General features: G+C 35.9%; 1 protein-coding gene across 3 annotated transcripts in view; it reads right to left on the bottom strand.

Moving 5' to 3' along the window:
- Positions 1-27,367, bottom strand: part of Themis (thymocyte selection associated) — a 176,330-nt gene that overhangs the window by 86,631 nt on the left and 62,332 nt on the right. For all 3 annotated transcript variants that reach the window (XR_003711309.1, XM_028766458.1, XM_028766459.1), the window contains exons 3-4: positions 13,735-14,193; positions 1,037-2,088 (exon numbers count right to left, since the gene is read on the bottom strand). Coding sequence is in view for 2 of the 3 variants with exons in the window: in XM_028766458.1 (XP_028622291.1) it covers positions 1,037-2,088; positions 13,735-14,193 (1,511 nt within the window). In the remaining variant the exon portion in view is untranslated. The remainder of the gene's footprint in view (positions 1-1,036; positions 2,089-13,734; positions 14,194-27,367) is intronic.

Raw genomic sequence — 27,367 nt, 5'->3', positions numbered from 1 at the left:
AGTTTTCCAGAGATTAATTTGGTGGCTTTATTCTTTTTTTCCAGAAAATAAGCTTAGAGACCCTTAAGGATTTAACCTTTAGCACTCAATTAAAACAGTCTCTGGTACATACAATTGCAAGCAGATCAACATCCATATATGAGTCTTGATGCCTAGTACTGCCATCTTTCCTGAATATGAGGAGCAATCAGAAAGTATCTCTTTTAATAATTGCTTAGTTTTTTTATGCTTCTAGCATAATATCTGCTAGGAAAGAACACACTCTTTCCACACAACATAGAAACACACACACACACTAAAAATAGTGTGCATACTGGATGAGAGGGTAAGTTTGGCTCAGGTATCCTTTAGGCATGCTCAAGAATCAGCAACATCAAGTGTAAATGATTCTAAACTACTGTCCAACATCCTGAGCAGTATGGATCTGTTAAAACCTCCTAGTGCCTTTAGGTTTGTTGACTTTATCTTTCCATTAGAACTCTTAAAGATTACAATTCTCAGCGGCATTATGTGGGCAGATGCTGTCACACAGTTCTGCCAAGATATTTTTACATCTTTCTGCACATAAAACAAAATGAAGACATGTGTTGGAGATGCATGTTACCAGTAAACTTCTCTCATCTTATAAAGCTGAGAGTTTATTGTATGCTCATTTTCTGGGTAAAGTATTGAGATAATTCTACGTAAGTAAAATAAACCACATTTCCAAAGTAAAAGGGATTTTTTTGAGGCATCTTATTAAACATATTTAAACCAAAACCCATTGGAACATCAATTTGTGTGGTCACATCCAAATGTCATCCCTTCTATTTCTAACTCTACATAGATTTCATGCCATATCTACGGGTGGAGTATCAAATGCTGCAACAGAGCAGCTTCTGTTCTGTTGACATTCCTTCATGTAACATGCATCAGACAGATTTGCTTCAAATTGGTATGAAAATTAAAAAGAAGAAAAGAAGCAAAAAGCACATTCAGAAACAACTCAAAACTTATTGCCTCAAGAAGAAGAAAATCTGTGAAATTGTTGTCTTACCTTGGGAGACTTAGGCAGATTTATTGTTGTCTCTTCTTCTAAGCTGAGCAAGGTTAGCTTCATTTCCTCAGCTGAGGGATGTTTGGGAGGGCGAGGTGGGGGGTGTGATAGAGACCTTTCATACCTTCTCATCATGTAATACTGTTCTTCTGTAATCTCTTCTACAAGACTCCTAACTTGAAGTGGCCCTACATCCACAGGCAAACTACTACTATTAACTAATCGAACAGTCATATTCAGGCGGCCCATGGGAATTTCCCAACATTCCCCAGGATTTGCAAAGTCACTAATAAGTAGGTAAGAATCTGTGATGTCCTCCTCCAACTGCAGTCCTGGGGTAGCTGCCAAAATGTCATCTTGAATGGAGAGATCTCTTACCGCCACCTTCACATTGAAGGGCCAGCAGAACTGTGTGCAGAGCTCAGAAATCTGGTACTGTTTCTTATCATGAATCACTTCTACGAAACCTCCCTCCATATACAGAGGAAGCCGTGCTGCTTCATGGGACTTATTGAGGATTTTTTCACAGGTCAGAATGTTTACTTTTCTTGTTCCCTCAAAGACAACTTCTGTGCTTTCTGAATGATGCACTAGAAACTGATCTCCAACAGACACAGAGGACAGCTCCTTGTGAAGTGTATGGAAAGCTTTGGTGGCTACCACATGGAGAGTTTCTTTCTTGCTCTTAACTATCTGCAGGTCATAGGCTGTTGGGAACTCCCGGGGTCTTCTTTTGAACTTGCCTTTGTAGCTAGTAGGGATCAAGAAGTGTCTTTTAGGGAAATTGCTGCGAATTTCTGAAGCTAAGATCCTCGAAGTCTGGTACCTTTTGTGGATGACAATGGTTTTCTCAGGCTGTAAAATACTTTGGGACAGTTGGTTCCCTTGAGACACTTCGATGACTTCAGCTACTACTGGAAACTCTTTGCTGGTCATTTCAAAAAGATCGTCTGTAGACAGCAACTGAAGGAACCAGTTAGCATCGTAAGAGTCAGTAATATCTTTGACTTCAACGTCTAAACTGGGGAGAATCCGGACTATGTCCTTTTGAACTGAAAATGAAAGAGAAGACAACTGACATTTTCTTCAAAGTGCTCTAGTGAGATGGTGTCCCATCAGAAATCATTTCCCGGTACCATAGATACATTTCATTTAGGAGGGATAAAAGAACTAAAGTAATCATGATATAATTTTCCTTTGTGTGACTTTTCAGCTTTGAAACTTTATGATGAAAACAAAATGATACATATACCAACATGCTCAACTTCAAATACAGAGGTTACCGTACCCCTTGCATCCCTGTAAATCTCAGCAAAAAAAATTTCTCTCTTACTACTAGGAATGGTAATCATATTAGTTCTGATGACTATAATGCTACTCATTCTTGAATTTATGCATATATTTTATGGCATGCATCACACATCCATATAAATGTACATATAAATAGATAAGTGTGAAAGTCTTATCATTTGATTTTGTTACATTTCTGAGATCCAGGAATCATATGTAAAAATATAGAAACAATCTTGGTAATCCATAAAGAAAGCACATGTATAAGGTATCTAACATAACCCTTGCACAAATCTTATACTAGAGGATAAAACAATATGCAAAGAAAACCTCACAAAATGTAAGCTACTTTAAGTATGGCATAGAAAGACAATTCTAATTGTCAAAGTTAATTTTTTTCAACCAGTGCTCTATTTTGCCTAAGTAGAAATAGTGTTATAGGATGGCTCACAGTAGAAGGATATACATGGTAAAATAGTAGGTGCATACAATTATGTCACTGAGGACAAGCAAGTCTATGCTCTAGGAAGTCTTGAGACTTTAGAGCCACTTAAAACATTGTGTTCACACAACTGCTCTCCAAACAAGTAATCTCAAAATATTATTACAAATCTTCCTGAATAAAGAGGATTTTTATAATATCATATATTTTTGTAGTCTTTCTAACACAAACTTTACAACCATTTCTCATAAATCTATATTGTCATTCTCTTCTACAACATTTCAAATTATTTTAAATACTCATAACTATTTATTCAGCATCTGACAATATGCCTTATACATTTGTGTCATGTCATATATAATCTTTATAATAGAGTTTGTAATGATATAGAATGAAGATTTGTTTTATTTTGAAGAAAAATAAAATAAATGGTGGTTCCTACAATGGAGTTCTATAAATTTGTAGGCTCATTTAAAATAAGTAAAAACAAAAATAGGAGCTTCAAGAAAAATTACTTCCCTATTGACTGTGAAAAAAAAAAGAAAGAAAAATTACTTCCCAAATCCTCTTATTTTACAGTTCATTTTATAAAGCTTATTCCTTAAATTAAGAATATGTGTCATGGAGCTTCTTAAATTCCAGGCAATTTTAGAAATTAAAATCTTGTTAATTGAATAAAAATGATGAGTTTTTAGAGTTCTAGAACAAGCTGTAGATGCGCATCCTAGTTTTATACTATTCTTTAAATACAGGAACAATTTGAGATGGTATACTAGACGTCATTTGGGGCATGGGGGTATCTCTAAATGATCCCATCAGAACAGCAGAACCATAGTGAAGCTATATCTCTACCTTCATTGATCTATATTGTGTGCAGTGGGCCAAGAATAGCTTTATTGTTTTTGGAGTATTGCACGGTCTCTGGAGAAATTGTAGGCCAAGCTGCCTAACCCCTGTATTCAAATTTCTTGGGTCTAGTGACTGACTTACCTTCAGTATTTTTACTTCGTTTAAATATTTTTATTGTTTCAAAAATTTCATATTTTGATCATTTTCACACATCCCCCATTTGTTTTAAACCCATCGTATCTAGTTAGTGCTGCCTACATGCACTTAGATATACGGCCACCCCATAGAGTACTTCACAGCTATGAGAAGCCAAAACTCTTAAAGAAATCTGGATTTCTCTTTCCTAGCAGTTGTCAATTACTAATAGTTTCTCACAAAGGAGTGGGACTCCCTGCCACTCTCTCCTTTCGATGCTGTGATTTGGACTGGCTTGAGTTTGCACGGGTCATATACATGCTGTCAAAATCTCTGTGAGTTCATATTATAGCTGGCAATTGTGTGCAGAACACACTGTTTCCTTGTAGCCATCCACTACCTCCAGGTCTTGCATTCTTTCTGCACCCTCTTCAGCATGATCCCTGAGCACCGGAAGGAAGGGGTATGACACACTTTGAGCTGAGCACTCTACACTCTGTTATTCTTGACACTTTGACAAGTCAATGTTCTCTGTGGTAGTCTCTACCTCCTGCAAAAAGAAGCTTCTCTGATGCAAGACATCCTAATCTGTGAGTATAATAAAGAGTTGCTGTGAGTTGATACTTTGATTTCTAACTCTTCTGAAATAACGCTAATCTGTCTCTCTCTCTCTTTTTACATAACATACCAATAGCATTTGACAAAATAGATTTGATTCCTTCTACTTTGATCTATTTTGTGTTTATTTTTTCTTATTTCTTTTCTTTCTATGCCACCCATTGTTCACACACACATGCCTTTTCGAGTGTCTTGGATGCCATTCTGTATCTATTTACCGTTCTCCTACAGTTCTCTATCTATAACCTTCACATTGCATGTTCATGCCTTTAAATAGCATCTATCTGTTACAGCTCTAAAAAAAATAATGCTCCTGGATTCTGTGTATCTAGTCAAGATCTCTATTTGCAAATATAGCAGATATCTCAAGATTAACATTCTTGAAGTGAAGTCTGCCCTTCCCCCACAAAGAGAATAGTGTCTAATGCTTTTTCCATCTCCTTTATCTTTCTTCATTACACAAACTCCAAAGACATCTTCAGATTTCTTCTTTTTTCTACTACTTGAGGATCTGTATCCCAGTGCTTGTCTATGCCACACTGTCTCTTACCAGGTCTGTTGCAAGTCTTTTTAATGAGTTTCCACAATCTCAGACATCAAAAGAGTAACCAAAGACTGTTTTTGAGTGCTACACCAATTACATCTACCATCTGTTCATAGAACTACAGTATCAGATACATCCAAGTCTTACCTGCTCCTTGGTACTTCTTTCATCTGGTCTGATAACTTGACTCACTCTAACTCATTGCCTCCTCTCTCTCTGAGTTTTGATGTCAATCTTTTTTCTTTGCATACCCTGTTTCTTTTACCTCCTGGTCCTCTAACTAGATATTTTCATGGCCTACCCTTTTTGCTCAAATATGGCCTCTTCAATATAATCTACTCTAAATATTCTAAAAAAAAATCATAACCCTTGTTGCCCTGTGTCCTTGTTGGTTTCTGCACTTTTTAAGTCTTCCTTTACTTTCAATAACTTCACAGAACATATCTGTTCATTATGACCATCTATTATTTATTACCTCAAATTAGAACCTATCAACAAATTCATTACAAAAAAATTTCAGTATTTTGGTTTTTTTTAATTCAAACCTATTTACCAGGATCAGAAGTCTTCTGATGCCTTGCCCATCAATTGCCCATCAATATATTCCAATCTAGAATGATGTCTCCATCATAGTAAAGAATCAAATGAGAGAAAAGCAGCTGTCATCCCGATGTCCTTTGCGTGAGCACTAAAAGTAGTCATTAAGTAAAATATACTTCCATTTAAAATTTGATTAGGTAAAAATAGTTTTACTGTCAAAACGTGCAGCCTTCATTTGTGACAAATCTCTTCAAGTTAAAATTTCTTTCATTCAATGGCCTGCTCTATAGAATGAGTATTTGTCAAATTTCTATAAAATAACAGGGATGTAAGAGTCTAAAAATACTGGCAAAGTGATCTCTTTGAAGGCCACATTTTTATTCTTCAGTGGAAAAAACAGTGAAGAAAATCATTTTGTATACGTGTAAACACACTGGAAGATAGCATGGCGATATGCTTTATCTCCATCACAGTGTGGAAGTCAGATGGCACCTAAAACTAAAATGGAAGTGATGCAGAGCATTAATTCACTGCTAGCAGAACCTCTACTGGAGCCCAGACATAGGTAAGAACCTTTAGGGGTATTGATTAGTTCCTGTGCGACTGTACTTTGCAGAGCCTCCTACTCTTTCCTGAGCCTTCTTTCCAGAAACCACAGCAGGTTATCTACTTGGAGACTAAAGAAAAATCCCCTTGTGCATTTTGCAAAGAAAAGAGCAACTGCTAGAGCCTCTGATCTCTTTAAAGGACACATCTAGGGACAATTATTTGATCAGAGCCTAACTAACTTGTGGGGTTTTACCAAAACCTCACCAACAGGAAGAAAGGAATTACCCAACTCAAACAAATGCTACTTTAGGTTCTACATTGGAAAAAGCAAATACCCAACAAAGGCTTCTATTTCCACACAGGGGATGGGAAATACCCAACTCCAGCTCTGGATAGGCAGTTTGTCACCCCTGTAGGAGAGGGGGAAGAGGCTGAGAAACAGGTATGAAAATCATATCCCAGATACACAGGCTCACTGAATGACTAAGCCCGAATTATAAGATCATGCAATACACCACCCACAAAAGTTTTGACTACTCTTATATGTTAACAGGATTCTGAATAAAAGGATGGCATCTAAGATCCTACAAAGGAGTCCCTAAAGAATGCAAGGAAGACTGAATGAAGATTCTGCAGGAAATTCTAGCCTTCAACACTTACAGCTATAGCATGCATAGTAGCAAACAAACAAACGACCTTCTTCCAAGCCATAGAAACATAGACCTCACAATGTTAACTATTTAACTTTGTTTCTTTCACTTGAATCATCCTTTCTGGCTTCCTATGTGAATAACTATACAATATGCTGTAAAAGACAAAAGGCAAATCTGATGAAACAAGGCTGTATCAAAACCAAATTGAAGTTGAATACATGCTTGTAATCCCAATACTTGGGACGTGGAAGCAGTAATTCATGGTTATCTTCAAACCAGCATGAGCTACATAAGGCTCTGATTATCAGCAAACCAATAGCAATAAAGAAACAAACCAAATCAAATATGGAAGAATTTTTGGAAACATCATACCAAATATTTAATGAGTGATCAATATGCAAACAGAGACTGATGAGAAAAGGAAGGACAACGTAAGAGAGACAGAGAAATTCTAGGGTGAAAGTAACTGGAACAGAAACAAATAATGACTTGATAAATTATACAATAAACTAGATACTGCCAAGAAAAAGAATTAAGAAGTTGGAGGATAAGCCAATAAAACAAAAGGGTTGAAATGAAACAAACAGAGTAGCCAAGAACTGTGTTACAGAAGATACAACACACATGTCATGGGAACGCAGAGAAGAGGGAGAGAACAGAAGAATCATTAGAAGTAACAGCAGCATTCCTTCCAAAATTCATGAAACAGGCAACACTAAAGACAACACATCCCAAAAATCTCTACCTATGAATACCATGTTCAAATAACTTGAAAAGATGTCGCAATGTCTGTTTCTCTGAATTAAAAACATTCCTCTCTTAGGAGGAGCAAATAAATAAATTCCTTTCTAAGGCTAAGCAAATAAATAAAACTTGATATCCTAAGTTTTAAAAGTGGGGTAGGTGTAACTATTCCTATGGTGAGTATTGTTATATCAAAAGGTTGTCTCCAGATTTCTACTGCTTTCATTTTTCTCAGAAAACAGTGTCAACTGCTTTTATTTAAGACATCCATAGTACGAAGAGGAAAAAGCATATCAAATAAATTTAAAAATCATTTTGAGTACCACCAATTGTATTTTGTAAAGAATAATTATAGTTGTTTAAGTATATATGTATGTGTACACTTACATGTGTGCATGTATGTGGATGTCCGTGTGCAGGTGTGTGTATGTGTGTGTGTGTGTGTGTGTGTGTGCAAGTGTGTTATGAGTTCTTTTAATGAACATTTGTTATTCTACAATTGGAAAAGTGAATCTTCTCCTGTGATAAAAACAATCTAGAGAGAGTGTTAGCTGGGATAGAAAATGTCACTTGCTGAAGTGTTGTCTTTGACTTCAAAATGACAGACAGATAAGACTGCAGTAGCTCAGAATGAGAGGCATTCCGGGAGGTATTTGTTGCAAATTTTCTAGTTTGAAACTAGACTGAGGCAGAAGCAATATGTACTTGACAATTGTAGTTTAGACTTTCCAAATTTTCCTTCTGGGTAAATATGAATTATTCTAGCTGGGTAAGTTATCAGGTTATCCAAAGCTGATTGTTACGAAAAACAATTTGATTCCATTATCTCTAACAAACCAAGACTTGCGTTCCTGAGTTATTTCACCTCTCCCTCATCTCCTCCCTCTCCTCCCCTTGTCCTTTCAGATAATGTCCCTTTTGTATAGAACAAATGATATTCAGAGGGTTGTGCCTTTCTGTATGGCCCACCAGGGAGACACTTTTGTTTCAGTCTAAGTGTTGTGGTCTCCACTAAAAAGTATCTTTTAAGAGAAAACAAAAAATATTATATTTAATCTTGGTTGGTTTTGTGTAATACCTGTTTCCTTGGATACATAATTTTCACTTGTAAAATACACTAAAATTTTGCCTGGATGTTCTTTTCGAGATCATGGAGGGGTGTGGAGTTTCTACATGAACCAAGTTCTTATAAATTATAGCCCTGATTTTCCCCAATTATATTCATCCCATATTGCTGTTTAATGGAATGGTGATGATTACTTATTCATTGGCAGCTCTGCATTGTTCCAGACTCTTAAATTAAAATTTGCTTTCTAGTTCTACCACTTTTGCCTGAATTTTCTTGGTAAATACTTTGTAAAATTTTTCCACTTTATTTCAAGTATGCACAAGTATTTAGTAATATTGGCAATAATATCACATAGTACTTTCAGAATTTACAGTAGGTCTAGCCAAAATTCTGCACAAGGTTAAAGTTAAGTGCACAGAGAGGATTATGCATGAAATATATCTTTGTAATCCTCTTAAACCTCAAACTTACTACAAAGATAAAATAGTAACACGGAAAGAGAGAAAAAACACAAAACAAAACAAAAACAAAACAAACAGACAAACAAAAAAGAGTTAGAGCCGGCAAATCTGACATTAGCAAAGTAAAATGTGAAGGAGACCGTGACCAGCTGTAAGAAAGTGAAATGGTTGGGTTGACTAGGACAAGCAATGAGCATGTGCCTGAGCACAGAGACACGGATAAACGTAAGCCTTTCCTGTCCCACAGAATGCTTGGCAATTGAAGATATATGAGTCATTTAAATGTGAAAATAAAGGGTGGAGTCTTAAAAGGGGAGTTTATTCAAATGTCTGAATATTAAGCTCAGGTCTCTAGGGAAAATGGGAAACTCTGCTACAACCTCCCTACATAGGAAACAGTACCTCAGAACCCTGGGCCACTGGAAGAAAGATTAAGTCAGAAAACAATAATATTATCTGTCTTAGTTAGGGTTGTACTGCTGTGAACAGACACCATGACCAAGTCAACTCTTATAAGGACAACATTTAATTGGGACTGGCTTATAGGTTCAGAGGTTCAGTATATCATCCTCAAGGCAGGAATATGCCAGCATCCAGGCAGGCAAGATGCAGTAGGAGCTGAGAGGTCTACATCTTCATCTGAAGGCTGCTAGAAGAAGACTGGCTTCCAAACAGCTAGGAGAAAGGTCTTAAAGCCCATGTCCACAGTGCCACACCTACTCCAACAAGTCCACACCTACTCTAACAAGCCCAAAGCTACTTCAATAATGCCATTCCTTGGGCCAAGCATATACAAACCATCAGGTTATCTAAAACCATAGGGATCATGATGAGTCCTTCAGCTACTCATCATTTGGATTCAACAACTTCATAACCACAGCAAACAGCAGGAGAAAATCTTAGTGAAACTGTATAAATTCCAGAGGAAAAATAATAGAAGTAGAGCAGTAATGCCCAGCATGGGACAGCTATATGGAGAAGCCAGAACTCATCAACACAGAGAGTCTACAGAACTGAAGCTTTGTTTCATGTGAGATGTAAATAGGACACGTCGCAAATAGTCAGCGAGGACTCAAGGAAACACTTAACTAAACTGATAGATCACAACATGAAGGAAGACAAAACCAAACAGGAAACCAAATAAACGATATAAATGCATTAAAACTTTAGAAAATATAGAAATTTCTCTGGATTAAAATACTGCATCATTAAAGGTGAATTGGGGTAACTAACATTTAAAACTATGTATGATATATTTCTCAGTAAAAATATGAAAGCTGAAATTGAAAATTCATCATGATGGTGGGACTGTGTGAAGGAACTTTCCATGAAGGTAAACTAAGTCAAGGAGGCAAAAAGGAAAAGTCTTAGTTTAGGGTTGAGGCTTTGATATCCAGGTGAAAGTTAAAGACAGGCAGACCACAAAGTATTACTGAGAAGACACTAGCACAAAAAGTCTTTTCAGAAAAGAAACATCTAAGCTGCCAGATGCAAAATTGTCATCACTATGAAAATTCAGACCTGCCACAGCCACAGCCAACACCACAGGATGCCAGAGTCTCTCAAGGCAATCACCAAAGAGGGAAAACAGAAATGTTAAGAAATCATTGTTCACCTAGAATTTCATGGTGGCTAAACTGTCCATTTGGTGTGTGGGTGTAGGGGATAAACAGTTTTCAAACCAGCAGATTCTTGACTTAGAAAGAGTATGAGTCTTGTCAGAACTAGAAGAAAATGAAGAACGAAGAGATTCCTTATTGATTATGGAAATAGCTACTCAACATGATAGCAAGGCAGAGGAAGGCATCGCCAGGGTATGTTGCAATGGAAGGCCCTACATAATAGGTCTGTATGGCAACAGCTTAAGGTTGGAGTACAAGGTAGGAGACTCCAGGAGAAATGGCCTCAGGGGAAAATTATACCACAGAGAGATAGACTAATAGCTTTACTATAGGAAAAATGCATGAATGGGTTCTTCATTGTCTCAAATATTGTGGGAATTTAAAATGGTCCATGACTTGAAAATCCACTCATGCTCCTATCATTTGGAAGCAGAAATTCAAATACCAGAAAGCAGTAGAGAAAATACTAAAGAGTTACCTTGGAGTAGGAGAGTAAAGGGGAAATTGGAGAGCTGTCAAAGCTATAAGGTTTGCATGTTACATTGTCATATCTTTCCGGTTATTATTTAGCTTTTTTGATTTTTATAAAAGTTGGAAATACCTCTCCTAAATTCAGTGACAGAAGCAAGGGGAATGCCCCAGGAAGACAGAGTGATGAAGCCCAAGGCAGTAGGAAACTACAAATGAAAGTATTTTTCTCCTATTCATTCATTATCTAATATATGATATCCAAAATGATTTTGTTGACTCTCCTATTTGCGTAGAAGTTTGAGTTTATGACATGAGTTCATATTTTTATATAAGTTCATGAAGACTGGGCTGGGCTACAAAGCTTTGGGCAGCATTAAGCTTTCCTCCAAAAGACAAAAGGTTCTATCTGATGCTAAAATTTTTAGTTAAGAAGGCTCTGATTATAAATCCATGCATCAAGACATAAGATTCATGAAATCAATATTCAAGACCTCTATTTTTATAAAGCAAACTTAAATAACTCAATTTTTCATTTGTAAATACTGAAACTTCCATGTGCCTTATTACATGAATTTTTTTTTATTTTTTAATAAGCAAAAGCACAGTTTAAAAATACTTGTATGAGACCAGTAGTTACAGGCTTTAGATCATTACCTCTCCTGAAAATGTGGTAACTCTTTGATCAATGTCTTAGTGTGTCTGATAGCTAGGAAGATATTAAGCCTATAGAGAAGTTTTGACCAGAATCCAGGAACATGTGTTTCCCTTTAACACCATGGCTCTCAAACTTCCTAATGCTGTGACACTTTAATACAGCTACTTATGCTGTGGTGACCTCCAACTATAAAATTATTTTCATTTATACTTCATAACTGCTTTTGCTACTGTTATGGCTTGTAAACATTTGTGTTTTCTAATGGTTTTAGGTGACCCCTGTAAAAGGGTTGTTTGACACCCAAAGGGGTCAAGATGTACATGCAAAGTGCTATAATTTATTTCTACTGCTTTTTCTTTTTCTGGGATACAAATTGTCACATTAATAATATATTAAAAACTTGCCATGAGGGTAAAATCTTTGTATTCCTTCTTCTTCATTACTTGTCATGTTTTTCTTTTCAGGAACTCATAGCTATTTAGATAATTTTCCATCTTCCACTAAGGTTATTGTAAAACATCCTACCTCTCCTGACCAGTTCTTTTCCTGTCACTTTGAAGGTGGGGTGGGGTGGGGAACTCAGGTCTAAGGGGTTTACACTCTGTCTGATACCCAGGCACAGTAAAAGTGGTTGTGCAATGTCTTTTAAATTCAAGAAACATCTGACCTCAATCTAAAAAAACAATTCAGAAGACCACAATGGAGTCAAAGCATCATTTCCTTGTCATCCTTAGAGGATAATATCTATAACCCAAAAGTTTTTAAAATGTGTCATTTATGATGGGTTCTCATCTTTTGTTTTCATGAAACAGCCTGTATACATGCATACTCATCACAGATAGCTACCGATACAGATGAGAAGTAATATTTAAAATTTCCTACAGAAAAATTACCCATGATAATGAACATAAAAATTTCATTTTAATACATAGTAGAAACCTTGGTTAAACATTTCATGAAGGATATTTAACCAAAGGCTGGTTCTTAGTTAGATAGCAGAAAACTCTATTTAAATCTACCTGAACTTTTCTAATAAACACTGCTCTTCTGCTGTTTATATGTAATAAATGCATAGTCATCCAGCCAGTAAATAAAACCAAAGGCTGAGAATGAAGTTGACCAGTTGACCAAGTTGCCTCCCAATAGACTTCTAGACCCTGCCAATGGTACATCTTGCACATACTAAGTACATCTGTTTCCTGTCTTTCCCATTGCTATGTCCATTGAACAGAACTCTTAATATTCAGCTGAATTTTCTAGAATTATTATCCTCACATGTTCTACATCTTCCAGCTTAGTAGTCTTTTATTTATTTATTTGTTTGTTTGTTTTTGAGATAGAGTTTTGATAAGTTGACCAGACTGGCCTTGTACTGTCTGTGTTACCTGGGAAGGCCTGAACTTGCCATCCACCTGCCTCAACCTCCAGAGAAGCTAGTGTTATTGGGCACGCTTGGCTGCAATCAGGTTCAGAATCTATACTCTATTGATTTCCCATTAACATGCCATAAGTTTGAAATATTTGAAATAATAACAGTCTCTGCAGATATTTTAAAATATACAAAATACAATGAAAATTGGATATTAAAATACACCAATGTGAAAATTACTTCAACATATCATCTTTGTTACATCAGGAAATCTATGTTAAAAGAAATGGTGACCAGTCATAAGTGACTAAGAGTTTGAAACAAAAATTGTCATGAGGTAAGAATAAGGGACTCTAAAGAATACTGCTTTCTGATCCTTGTTCTAAAAATTAACACTTAATAACCAGTAATAAAAACAATGAGGATTTTAGTCTACCTGTATCTGATAGTTTACCATCTAACACTTGGAGAGATCATTAAATGGTTTATAATATATGTGCATACCCACTTCATAGTTCTCTCTTGAAGGCAGTGCTGTCTGTGGTTAGATGTACAGATGGAGAACCTAAGTCTAAGAGACCTAATGAACAATAGGGGCAGAGTTCCATTCTTCAGGGTCTAAAGCTTCTCTAGCCCAAATCGAACAATGCACACTCACACAGGATACCATCCTCAGTGGATACTTACATTTCAGCACACCTTGGATTTCATAAACAGGCTTGAGAATCAGTGTACCATAAAAGTCTTCTGGGAATGGATTGGGTGAGTCCCACTTATTTGAGAAGTCTGTAAGTTTCACTGTCCGTGTTCTGTTCTTGGGAATCTTCCATTCGACAATTTCTTTTAGGGTATAGATATGTTCATCCTCACACTCATAGAATTCTCCTTCTTGTGACAATGGCAAAGTAAATGAATGGCTCTGGTGATTCCTGACCACACCACAATTCACCAGTGTTTCTCCATTAATCTCTTCAACTGAGATGAACCGGATTGGCTCACCTTGCTTAATAGTGAGATTCTCTAGTTTTATATCCTTCAAGTGATAAAAGCAAGGATGACCTAGTCTGCTGGGTCCAATATTAATGGTTCTTGTTATTTCTTCCATTGTCAGGTATGGAGTTTTATCAGCCATGACCTTAAAGAGACCTAAGAACAGAATTGCGTGCATTAGCGTTATTACAATTAAAGTTCTAACAAGAAAATCAAAATGATAAATCCATATCATACGTACAGTATAACTTTTAAATATTAAGTACTTATTTTATGCCCGTGTGTAGACATGAGTGTGCATGTGGAGGCCAAAGGACTATCTCTGTGTCATCTTTAGGAACCCTGCCATTTGTAACAATGTCTCCTTTTGGCCTAGAGCTCACTAATTAGGTGAGACTGGCTTTCCAGGAAGTAAGGATTCCCCTGTCTCCACTTCCCAGGATGGGGGATTAAAGGGGCACACCATCATGCCCACTGTCTTACCTAGACTCTTGGGGCAGAACTCAGGGCCTCATGGTTGGTATGCAACCATTTTACTGACTGCACTATATCCTCAGCCTAAGATGCTTATTTGAATCTTAAACTCTTCCAGGAAGAATGTCAGAATACACTTGTAAATTATCAAATCATCTGAACAGGAACAGACATGGAAACAAGAGGAAGCTTCTTGAAAAACCAAATATCCTGTCCTTAGAAATAGGAAATCTGATGATGATGTATACCATCCTGACTGTCAACATGATTTTTGAGAAATGACTTTATACTCTCAACATTTTTCTAATTTTTAAAAAGAGAAGACTTGATGAATTTTTCCACGTATGTATTCTCCTGGAGACACACTGAATTAAAGAATGGAACGTATTTCCCAGAAGTAAATGGATTTGGTCAGATTTTGATTGAAAAGCTGTACAGCTGCAACTAGAGGATGAACGTAGTAAATGTAGCCAAACCATGAGCTTTAAAATATATTTCATGTTGTGGATACTTTACCATAATGAACAATAATGTTCTAATTAATTTCAGAGTTCTTCGCTAAATTTGAAGCCCTGTGACTCTCCAAAGGGGAATTTGGCATGTAGAATTTCCCATTTATCTTTTCTTTAGAATCCTTGGAGGAAAACACATATTAATAAATCATAACATAATGTATCCTAGGATATCAGTGCTCCTCACAAAGCTTTCGGAACTGTTGTAGTTTAGATTATTGATTGAACTGATTTTTGTGCAAGTATAAACATATGAGATGTGTGTGTGTGTGTGTGTGTGTAATTATAAATACAATCTTCTCAGTCTGTTTAGCATTAATAGTGTATGATTTCAGTGCTGCTCAGTTGATATTGGAGAACCATTTGAAAGGCTCACTCCTGAGGGGGACTGTTTCTCCTGCTCTCCACATCCCTTGGTTGCCTGTAGATCTCTGCCTAGGGGTGGGGCCTCTTGATATCTCCCTCTATCATGTTAGCAATCTTTATTGATAGTGTGCTTCTCCAGTTCTTGTTCAAGTACATATTGATAAGATGTTATTGATGAGACTATTCTGTCATTTCTAGAAGACACAGTTTTACAGTTTTCCTGATTTTCTGGCTGTTACAATCTCCCCACCCCATCTTCTGTGATGTCCCCTGAGCCTTGAGTACAGAAGTTGTGTAGTAGAAAAGCTTCTCTAATTTTTCTACTGAAAAATTTCAGTATTTTCACTATCATAATAATTGATATCTTACCAATTTCACATTCTGAATTTATCATAATAATTGATGTCTTACCAACTTCACATTCTGAATTTATCATAATAATTGATATCTTATTAATTTTACATTCTGAATTCTTTCTCAATTATTCTTGAATATATATTATTTAAGGCATAGTTATTATAGTTGCATGATTATGTAATGCAATCTGTTTCTTTAAATTATTTTTTCCATTTGTAGGCTTATGTCCTTTGTATTATATTTATAAATATATTTGTTAAAAGTATTTTATATACTCAATAGAAAATAAAAACAAAAATTCTTGTTTTCTCATGTAAAAATAGCTTAATGAGTATACTATATACTATCATGCTCTAAGAAGATAGCATATTTATAATGCTTAAATAATATAGGCTAGAGAAATAATTCAATGACTTCCTCAATAAATATATCCTAATTAAATTTATGTATATAACACATTACTCCAGTTGTGATATCTTTTGCATGTATTGATAATTATCTTTTAATTCTTTTGAGAAATTTTCTTTAAGTCTAAGCCTATGTTTGATCACACTAAGCAAACAGGAATTCATACCATATTTAGGTAGAAATTTTTGAAAATGTGTCAGTGCCTTGTATGTAATAATCAAGCACTAAATCACTAAACTTAAAACCTAATCCTCTGTACTTAAAACCTCTATACATTGAACTGTGTTAATCTACAACATGATGTACATGAAGACTACAAGAAAAATGAGCATTTTATTTGGAGGAATTTGTTCTGTTGTTGTTTCATTTTGTTTTGTTTTGGAGACTCATGTCAAGCAAAATCCAATACATTGTATTCTTGAATTTATTATACTATTTGAATCTGTGTGTGATCATGTATGTACCCACATGTGTTTAATTTCATCTTTTCTTATAGTAATGTTTAATAATCTCATCTTTTTAGTATAAAGAGTTACTACTAAGATTCTACAATCATTATCAATAAATAGAATGTTTCAATAGTTTTGTGGAACATATTTTTTTTAATAGATGTCCTGAAGTTCATAAAAATAGTCTTATTTCTGCTTTATCAATCGGATAGCCTTAGCCACTGAAGAATTATTTAGAGTCATCATTCTTGAAGAGTAGATTTTGCCTAAGGTAATAGACTGAAGATATTAAGAAATAAAAACAACTTGACCCCCATGAACTACTGTTATTTCAGCTAGATCACAGTCCTCATACCATCTTATTGGGTGTCCTATTGCAAGACGAAGCTGTATCTATGAATTTATGTGTTTTCTCTTAGAACATGACATAGCACACGGGTTAACATGCTAAGTGTCTGGATACAGTGAAACTATTTGATTAATGGATTTCTTCATCTACTATTGCAACCAATCCAAAATGGCTCTCCTACCAAGTAGCCGTTGGTATCATGTAGAGTGGGATAGGTCTGCTGTTACTGAGTATGAAGGCAGGCTGGAAATTTAACTTACAATGAAAGAAGCTAAACAGAAATTAAACACCACCAAGACGGATACGTTGTGGAGTTGGTCATCTCTACCACCTTTTTTCCATACAGAATATAATACAGAGAAAATCTATACTTATAGTTCTAGTTATCCAGCAGACTTTCTCTCCATACCTACCGGCTTATCTGAGCACTGGATTCAAATATCATGTCTATTTATTCTTTAGGTACAGTTTTCAGATAGTGGAGAAGAATTTTTCATGGTCTTTAATAACGAGAGCATCTTTTCATAGAAGATGGGCCACACACATGTCTACTGAAGCCATGCCCCCTTTAAGCTTCATTTCTGTGGCAAAGTATCTAGAGAAAACTGAACAACTCTCTCTAGTAGGCTCTTTGATACCCTATCACAATGTTTAAGGATATGATTGTGATACACTCATAATTAGAGGTCCTTTTATGGACATGCTTTTTCCTAATAATGTGTGTGATTTATTCTTCATATTTATTTACTTATTACATGTTCATATGTGTATGATACACATGCCATGGGAAATGAGAAAGTCCGCAGGTAACCCACAGCAGATAGGTTTTTAATGTTTTACCATGTGGGCCCCGAAGACTAAGGTTTTCATGTTTGATGACAAGTAAACTTCCTGCTGAGCCTTCTTCTTGGCTGTAACGGTTATTCATGAATTAAGAAGTTTTTTTTTTTAAAGAAACAAACATGAAACTTGAGAAAAATAATATAAGGAAACGAAATAAAGTGTTCAAGCTAGTTAATAGGTGAATTTATTCTTCACTTTATTTTACATTTGATAGAGTTATAGCTTATATTTTTATCATTTTTATATCTACATATATGTATGAGAGGACCAAGGCCATGAAATGTGTGGCTGAGGGCACTTGAGAAAATAGGTTCTTTTCTTCTATGATGTGTGTGCTTTGGTTCAAAGCCAGGTCATCTTGTCAGCCTGTAACCAGCTCTTAATAATTTTCAAAACACTAACAAGTGAAACTTTTTAAAAAAGAGATATACAAATCTGAGTATATTTTTCATATGTATCATTTGTCTTCACAGTAATCTTGTGGGAGCAGTAAAGCAAACATTGTTACTGGAAAACATGGAAAAGATCACATTTTTCACAGCCTAATCATGGCTCCAATACCTCAAACCAGAACTGTGACATCACCCTCTGCATTTACCACCAAGCCAATCTGTCTCCCTGTTACACATGTGACTTACAAAGAGATTGTTCATAAGAAGAGTGTGTTTATTCTGAGTCACAGGCATGGAGAGTGTCACACAGTCACAGGAGAGGAGAACACTCTGCTAGTTTTTTGTCCAGAATTTATTCTCATCAGATAGTTTTCTACCCTTTTCTCTTCTCTGTAATCAATTTTCAACAAATATAAAATAAATTTAAAAGTTGTATCTCCTCAAAATATATCAGAGCATGACATTGAATATAGCACATGAAAACCTTCAAAAGATTATTGATTCTTTTTACTTTAGTCTAACCTTCAAGCTTCTTTCCTAACTCCAACGAAACCAATTTCTCCATCTCTAAAATAATTTTGAAATAAAATTTTCCTACTTTTCTTCATCATCTTCTCATATCTGCAATATTGGAATTTTTAACTTATTAGCAGCTCATCATGGTCAGCAATTTGTATACATGATACAATTTAATTTTCAAAATAGTAACATAAAAATTTTCACATTAATAAAACATGAATGTTTCACAAAGTTGTGAACTTTTGAATAAATTTTTTCTTATCATCAACTCATAGAAACATAGTAAGGTTTTTGGCTCTCAAAAGTACAATGGCTTAATCACAGATATGCATTTCAACTTTTCATTATTATTATGAATCATAAGCTGCCTAACCTTTAATAAGTTGACACAGGTTGTTTCCACATGGGTATCAAACTTCCCTTTTGGGTGTAGAAAGACATAGGACTGTCAAAACTAACTTTCAAATGAGGAGAAGAAAATGATTTTTAAAGCATTGTCTGAAACTAATCCCTTATACCAGATGGTATTCTGCTTTGGCTGTAGTAATGTGTAAAACAAGGTGAAAGACCAGTACTGACCAATCAAGTTCATGTACATTCAGTGTGCTATATTTAAACAGATTTTTAAAATATATTATTATAGTTCACAAATACAGTAAACGTCATTAAATAGATTAATATCATTACCTATGCCATACCAGGACCATGTACTGAAAATGATACCAACACAAACACATGGGAACAAAGCCAAACAGGGAGGCAGAGCTGACATTTCTGTTCACACCTAAGTTAACATTCAGCCACATGATAAGACATAATAATGAAACAAGAGGCTGAAACTTCCTTAATATTCCAAAGTAAAGTAATAAATATGAACTTTATATACTGTTACTATGAAGAAACATTTACCTCTGAGATATAAGTAAATCCAATATGAACAGAAGCAGAGAAAATTTTCTAAAAGAATGCATATATATATATATATATATATATATATATGAAAATTATATCCTCTGAGTTGATATTATGAATTAAAATGTTGGCTAAGTGTCTCAAGTCTATTGTATAATGTTCATCCAAAGAGTTTAATGCCTTTGAGAAAGAGGTGACACTGGTGGTGGTCTTTTACCACCCAATGTGTGTGTGTGTGTGTGTGTGTGTGTGTGTGTAAGATGTATGTTCAAATTTTTTTAAGGAATGATACATGTGAAAGAGCTGGCTTGGAAATGAACTGTTTAGTTTTAGATTTCTGCGAATCTTGTCTTACCATCAGTAAAGCAGAGACTCCCTTGGATAATCTGTAGAGATGGTTTGATTTGTAATTCCTACAGATCCTTATTATTCAGTATTAGTCTATAAGATCTGTCACTTCACACATTTCTTGTTGCTTTTCTATCAATTTGTTTCATCCCCAAGACATTTTCTAGTAGATCTCTGTATCCCTATGAAAATTCTTATAAAGACTCCCAAAAAATGGTGTTTTCATAGAACTTCTAGCATATAGATCTATGGTCAGGCTCAGGTTATAACTGTGTACATAAAATGTCCTATAAATCAGAGAGCTTAAAGTCCTTAAGTAAATGAGGGAGCACACAATGATAATAACACTTGAATCTTCCCCAGATTTCCTAGTCAAACACAGGATGATAATGAAACCCCATGAGCCTATGATGGAGTCTTATAATTTTCAGAGAAAACTCTTAATGATTGCTTACCCTCCTCTTGACTAAGACCAGCTGCAGAAAGTCTCAAAAAAAAAAACCCAATAAGGAAGGAAGAGCAAGTCTAAGTTTGGTACCTGGAAATGCTACATGGAAGTTCAACTGAATCGCTCAGTAAGATTAAGCCAGGCTGTAGAAATCCTATGTCCAAGCAGATGGTCTGCAATGGCTATATAAAGTTTTTAATAGTTCTTTTACCCAGAAGTAGAGAATAGATAAGAAAACCTTCCAATTCATTTTCATTTCTTTGGTTCAACTGTTGCATGAGCTAAATGGACACCACCAATAATACTTTTTTTCTTTTAGGCATTTAAACTCTTTGGAAGGACATTGTTCAGCAGATGTGAGATGTTTAGCCAACAATACAGTTCATAATATCAGTCAGATAATGTAACCTGACACCCATAACTAAGGATTTGTCTTAATGAATGTGCCATGTAGACATTCCTATGTTAACATTCTTTTCCATAGTAGTAAGATAAGAATGAGCAATACACCTGGATTCAGAAACTCTTAATGAGAGCATAACACCTGAAGTCTTCTCAACCCACATGGGCCTGTCCTTTATGTCGTGGAAAGACACATGGAGACTTCAGGGCTGGGCAGAATTTCTGCAGAATATCCATGCCTCAGAATATTATACTAAGTTTTGCTGTAGTGTCATCAAATTGCCATAGATTGGTGGACTTTGGGCACTAGAACCCAAGTGCATGGATCATAAGAGATAGATGGTTTCAAGTAGGAATTGCTAGTTCTGAAAACTGGGGTTCAGGTCTAGCCCAGCCCTTTCTTCTTATGTGTGAGAACATAAACTTTTGGGGATACATTGTCCTCTTCTAAAAAGTAAGGGAGATGATATCACCTATTTTATAAGGTTATTATAATATTTAAACTAAAACAGGTAGCATGTTTAGACAATATATAAAGAAACAGTAGTTACTATTTCTCTTGTATTTTTTTCTACTCTGGGGTTCAAAGTCATTGAAGGCTGATTGTAAAGTCAGATCCTGTAATATCACTACAAGTTCAGTGCCAACTAAAAGCACATTAAATGTTCCAGGCTGGGTCCAATAGACAAAAACAGAAGCTGCCACTCAGCCCCTAGCATAGACTGAGTAAATTTTCCCAGCAATAATAATTTCCACAGATTTTCCCACAGTGTTTGAAAATGGAAGTAAGCCTCAGGTGACATGTTTAGGTGGCCCACCTTTGGAGAAATATTTCCAAGTTGCTTTCAGGAATCTGAACCTATGCTTTGATAAAGGGCTGAAAATTTACCTACCACAATTTTCTGTTCGTAAATAGGAGTGGTAGAGAGCATAAAGATGTAAGCACATTTAAATGCACATGCACTATTTGCAGCTATTCATAAGGTATACATTATACACAGTCACCCAAGTTGCCTTGAACAAAAGATGCCACAATATGCCAAGGTGTTTTTGAAAGCACATTCTATTCAGGACTATGAAAGGTAGTTGAAGCCATTGTGGGTAGGGGTGGGAGTGCTCCTCCCTCTGTTTTAATGATCTTAATTTGCTAATGGAACATTCACGGCAAGGTTTTTGGAAGCCATGTGGGGCTGGTTGTGTTGTTCAGTATTGATGTTGCCTGTAAATTAAATGTACCTAAGTATCCACCTGTTTGTGCTTATGATTATGTAAAGCCCCATATGTTTCCCTCTCTACACATGGGAGGTAAATATTGAGAAAATTATTCTGGTGTGAAGGGTGAAAACAGCAGCCATTCTTTTGTAACTGTCAACATATGCCACAGTGTTTCTGGGAAATGTGTTGCTTTGTTTTATGTATTTGCTGATTCTTGTCATGTAGTCAGTAGCTTTTCCTTTTTCTTTTTAAATCTGTTACCCGTAGTTATGCAAAACCAATTAAAATCAGTTTACATTCAATTCAAATGTAAAGAGATATAATTTTCTGAGGTAAGCATAAGTATGAAATAGACTTTGCAGATTATGATTTAAATCATTTGATCTGCAGGATAGAGAAAACAGTATACCTTTACCCCACCTAAATTTACCTCCCTAAAAAAGGAACCCTCTGCTCCTAGCATAGTCCTTTGGGTCCATACAACGTGGCTTCAAAATTCCCACCAGAACATGATACTTTCAGACTTCTGCAACCCATGCTGCCCCATAGAATTTATCTGGAAACCAACTCATTTGCTAGTCTCTGAAAATTCTCTTCGTGCCGCCTAAGAAACAATTGAGCCCAGGTCATAGCCAGTCTTCCTGTGAACATATGGCTTCCCAATCCACTAGCTCCTCATCATCCTGCCTACAGCTAAATCTTCAACCTATTCCTGCCTGTTCCCCACTCCTTCTCCTGGAAGTGTTGATTGCTGAAGGTCTCCAGAGCCCATGGGCATTGCTCGCTGGAACATGCTTGCCCTGTTTTATTGCCTCCTACCCTATCCGGTGTAGCGATTTTTGTTCCCTTTGGATAAAGTGCGCTTACTGTATACAAATGACCAGTGCAGGATATGTATTTTAAATACTGACATCAGATGGATGCAAGTTTCTACTTATATTGTTACTATTTCTACATTGGAACATAAATGAGAAAAAAATGACACTCTATAATCAACTGTCAGGGTCTTAGACTAAACATTTGTGTTTATGTACAGCTTTTTATAGTGCTATAGCAGCTAGCTTCATACATTACAAGTGTGTGTGTGTGTGTGTGTGTGTTCTTTATTAATGTGTAGCCAGTTTACATTGTTTCATACAGTGAAGGTACATTTTTAGTATTTCCTGGAAGCTAATTTCAACTTTAGAAACAATAAATAAAAAAATAAATAAATAAATAATAAGGAAAGGACTTTACACAAGAAGAGAGACAACCTAGGCTTTTTCTATACTTTTTGCCTATGATTCATAACTAATAAAGTTGTTGACAGTTTAACAGCCCTCTCCAAATTCCCAGTAAATGTAGGACCATGAAAAGCAGCCTGATTTCTGGTTGAGAACAGGCTGGAAACTGCTAGAGACCCAAGGTGATCTTGAGGGTTCCTAGGTGGGACACAGACGACCCTAAATGATGGCATGAATTTCGCCATGCTCCCAGACTCCAGGCTCCTGACACAAGGCTGAAGACCTCCATAGATTTGGGCCCTTTAGTCACATAGGGTAACGTCCCCTAGCTCCTCCACAGGTAGAGGGCATGACTACAAGCCAGCCTCAAGACAGATCTCCATATTAATAAGATACCTAAAGGCCAAAAAGCTTGGCCAATTAAGCATTCCTTCCCAGACCCTCCTACTTGCAAAAGGTATTTAACCTCAGGCCCGCCCTGAGAAAATGGGTAGAGTTTATCACCTACTTTCCACCATGCCAATAAACAGGTTAAAACCATGGACCCTTTCTCTTTGGGATCTGCTGTGGGGGACAGTGGAACAGGTCTTCATCTATAGAGCTGCTGTCTAATCTCCTGTAGAAGACTTCTTTGCATTCCCAGCCATGGAGACCTCCAACCCAAGCAAGCAAGGGGACTGCCTCAGTCAAGAACTCTCATCCCTACATGGCACAGCTGGAACACTCTCTCCCTTTTTCTCCTCTTCGACTGCTGGCCAATCCAGCCTGTACCCCAGTGGCACCTGGGGGCCCAAGATGAGCTAGCCCTGGCTCTCCACAGGACCTCAGTCTGTGCCTCACAACCCCCAGGCAGGGTTCCGCCAATTCACATAGCCTGACACTCTCCAGGCACTGACGTGGGGAGAACACAGACAAACTTCCTGCACCCCTGTCTCCTAGCCCCATGGCTAGACAAATGTGGGACACACATCAACCCAACAGCTGATCCGGGACACCCACACTTCAACCCAACAAGTAAAAATTTCACTTACAGCCTAGCAGTGTTGGTGCACGCCATTAATCTCAGCACTACAGGGGCAGAGGCAGGTGGATCTGGGGTATCAGAGTATGTTCCCTTCCAGGACAGCCAGGACTATACGGAGAAAATTTATCTTGAAAAAAAAAAATTCACTTACAAACAAAGATGATAGAAAATATCAAAACTACATCATCAAAACTAAGAATAAAGGACCAATTACTTCAAAAAGCCAACATTAAGGATGACAGTTGAAACTAAATATTATAAATGTCTTTGGGGGCTGAGCTGAATTTAATAAAAGGTGCCTATGTATTTTTAACAGGTAATCATGGTAAGAACAGGCAACTGCTACATATGTGATGTGATATGTGTCAAGGTTGACAGTGAGTTCCTATGAAATGTATCCCAACCCAGGGGATGATGAAACTGGTGAGTTCAAGAACTTAGCCACAACTTAGCTCAGACCTTTTTTTTTTTTCAACTTGCAGAGAGGCAGCGAATGTGTGTAGTATTCATTATGCAGATATATTTGCTATAAAATTTTAGTTAATTCAAAATAAAATCACTCATATCTTAACTAGAAATGAAGATCTGAGCCTCTTCATTTTTTTGACATACACTTTGAATCTTTCTGAATATAGACAGAAAGATTTTTCAAAACACTGAAATGCTACTATGTAATTTATTTGTATAGGTTTTCTCTTACACCATGATTAAACCTAATGCTTTAAGAATTTTTCACACATCAAACTTTTAATGACTGAATAACACAGTGTAACATTTGTCATTACTTATAATATATGCATCTGGACTTTTAAGTTGATTGCATTATCTTGCTCTAATAAAAAATTCTAAGGAGAGTATTGTTTTAGAATTTAACATGCACAGAAGGTCTTTCTTCTGTAGACTACCACTCTAGAAAGGCTGGACCAAGGAAGAGACAAGTTCAATTCAGTCCTAAATCACAAGCTCTGCACATATGCAAAGTGAATATTTGGTAGTTGATTGACAAGTACAAATATTCTCAGAAGGGCTAGGCAATCTACTGCAGAATTTAATATCAGAGTGTTAACTTACACCAGTGGGTACAAACTGGGTTCCATATGAGTAAAGACTGTTGGAATTATTTATGTGCATTGTTCACTCCTCAAGTTAACTTCCCATGAAATTTATCTTACTGTTGATAGTGTGTTTGTGTGTCTGTAGAAACTGAACCTAGAGCTGCACATACACACACACACACACACACACACACACACACCAAGTGCATTACCACTAATTTAATTCACACCTCAGCCCCATTTTCCCAGTTTCTATTTTGAGAAAGGGTCTAGCTAAGATGTCAGGCAAGACTTGAGTTCATCTGAAGTCTAAGAAGACCTTGACTTTGATGATCTCTCTGCCTCAGATACCAGGATAGCTGAGACTACAGATCTGCCTCATTAAGATAAACTTTATTGGCTTCTTTTGGTTTTATATTTTAGTTATAATCCATTTTATAATTTGTAACTTGAAAGCAATTTAAAATAGACTTAGTTATATTACTTAAGTGCTATTTTCATTTCTTTCTTTCTTTTTCTTTTTTCTTTTTTTCTTTTTATTGCTATGTATTAGAGGGTTGATGATCCAATTTGATATACTTTTTCTGAATTGTTTGTAATTATTAATGGAGAGACATTCTGTTTGTAGATAGAAAGATTCAACATAATGAACATCTTAATTTTCCACTCCTGAAGTAATAATATGTCTCCGTAATACATAATACAGCTTATAACTATATATTGGCTACTAACATAGGTAGAAGACTAGCTCCTCTGCATTACATTTTGAAAAATATTTAAATATTTTGAATCTTTTATTTTTCAAGATGAACTTTACAGGTATTTTCTCAAGAACCAATTTTACCATTATTACTTCTATAATACATAAGTTATGTTTATCATTGAGCAAAACAAATTCAGAATCAATACATTTATAATACTCAATTTTTTATTCAAATGTTCAATATAGCTTTTTATTTTTAATACATTTTATGTATATCGTGTGGTTCTTTGAAACTGTATTCACTCTTTTTCCTATTACCACCTATTTATTACCCCCAACCTCTTAGCCTGCTTTATTCATCCCATCCCTCTCTCTAGCTCCTGTTGTCCCCTTAGATATTTATATTTCTCTATTCATGTCACATATACATACACAATCAAGTCATCCAATATGCAATCATAATATTTAGAATTTACTCTAATATGTACAGAAGGCCTTTCTTCTATAGACTACTCTAGAAAGGCTGGAAAATATTAAACAATTAGAAGTTGGTTTATAGCTTTCTATTTATAAGTATGTGTTTATATACGTTATTGTTTTATACTTTTTGCAATTTATCATCTTACAAAACTTGCTTACTTAAGAAAATTCTCAACTGTTTTTTTCATTTGATTCTACTAGATTTTGCATATGTTATTATTATCGGCAAATCATGATCATCATCTAATTCATCTATCGTGGACACATTTGCTTACCACCATTTCTAAACCAATACTAAATAAGATTCAAGACTGATACCCTGATGCCATATCTGATGAGTCGTATACCTTGTGGTCCACACCTGCCGTAGTGCTGAATACCTGGTGGTCTATATGTGCTTCAGTGCTCTGATAGCAGTGTAGCCTCTGGTCTCAGACTCAGACATCACTACTTTTGGGAGGTCTGGTTAAACTGTAAGTCTAATTAGATGGTTTTATTTGAAACTATTTTTAAATTTATTTTATGAGACAAGAATACAAAAAATAAATGAATTGCATTTAATTTGTTATACTACAGGTAGAATTTGTTATATTATTCATGTTCTGATGAAGCTATTATTTCAAAAATACAAGGGGAAGACGAGCAGTTTAACTTAACTTCAGTCTTCAAAAAAGACAGCTGGGTTAGTAATAATGCAAATTGGCAGAGACACTACAAAATGTGATTTAGAAATATATAGCAAAAAAAGTACTAAAATCTGGAGATATGGCTAATGGTAGGGTAGTAATCTAGGAGATACAAGGACCTAGGTTTCCTCAGCATCATACAACACACAGAAAGAGAGGAGGGAG

This window comes from Grammomys surdaster, unplaced genomic scaffold, assembly GCF_004785775.1.
Source record: "Grammomys surdaster isolate TR1022 unplaced genomic scaffold, NIH_TR_1.0 168, whole genome shotgun sequence".
NCBI classification, from domain to species: domain Eukaryota; kingdom Metazoa; phylum Chordata; class Mammalia; order Rodentia; family Muridae; genus Grammomys; species Grammomys surdaster.
The sequence above is the reverse complement of the archived record's forward strand: the minus strand, read 5'-3'. Positions and strand labels throughout refer to the sequence as shown.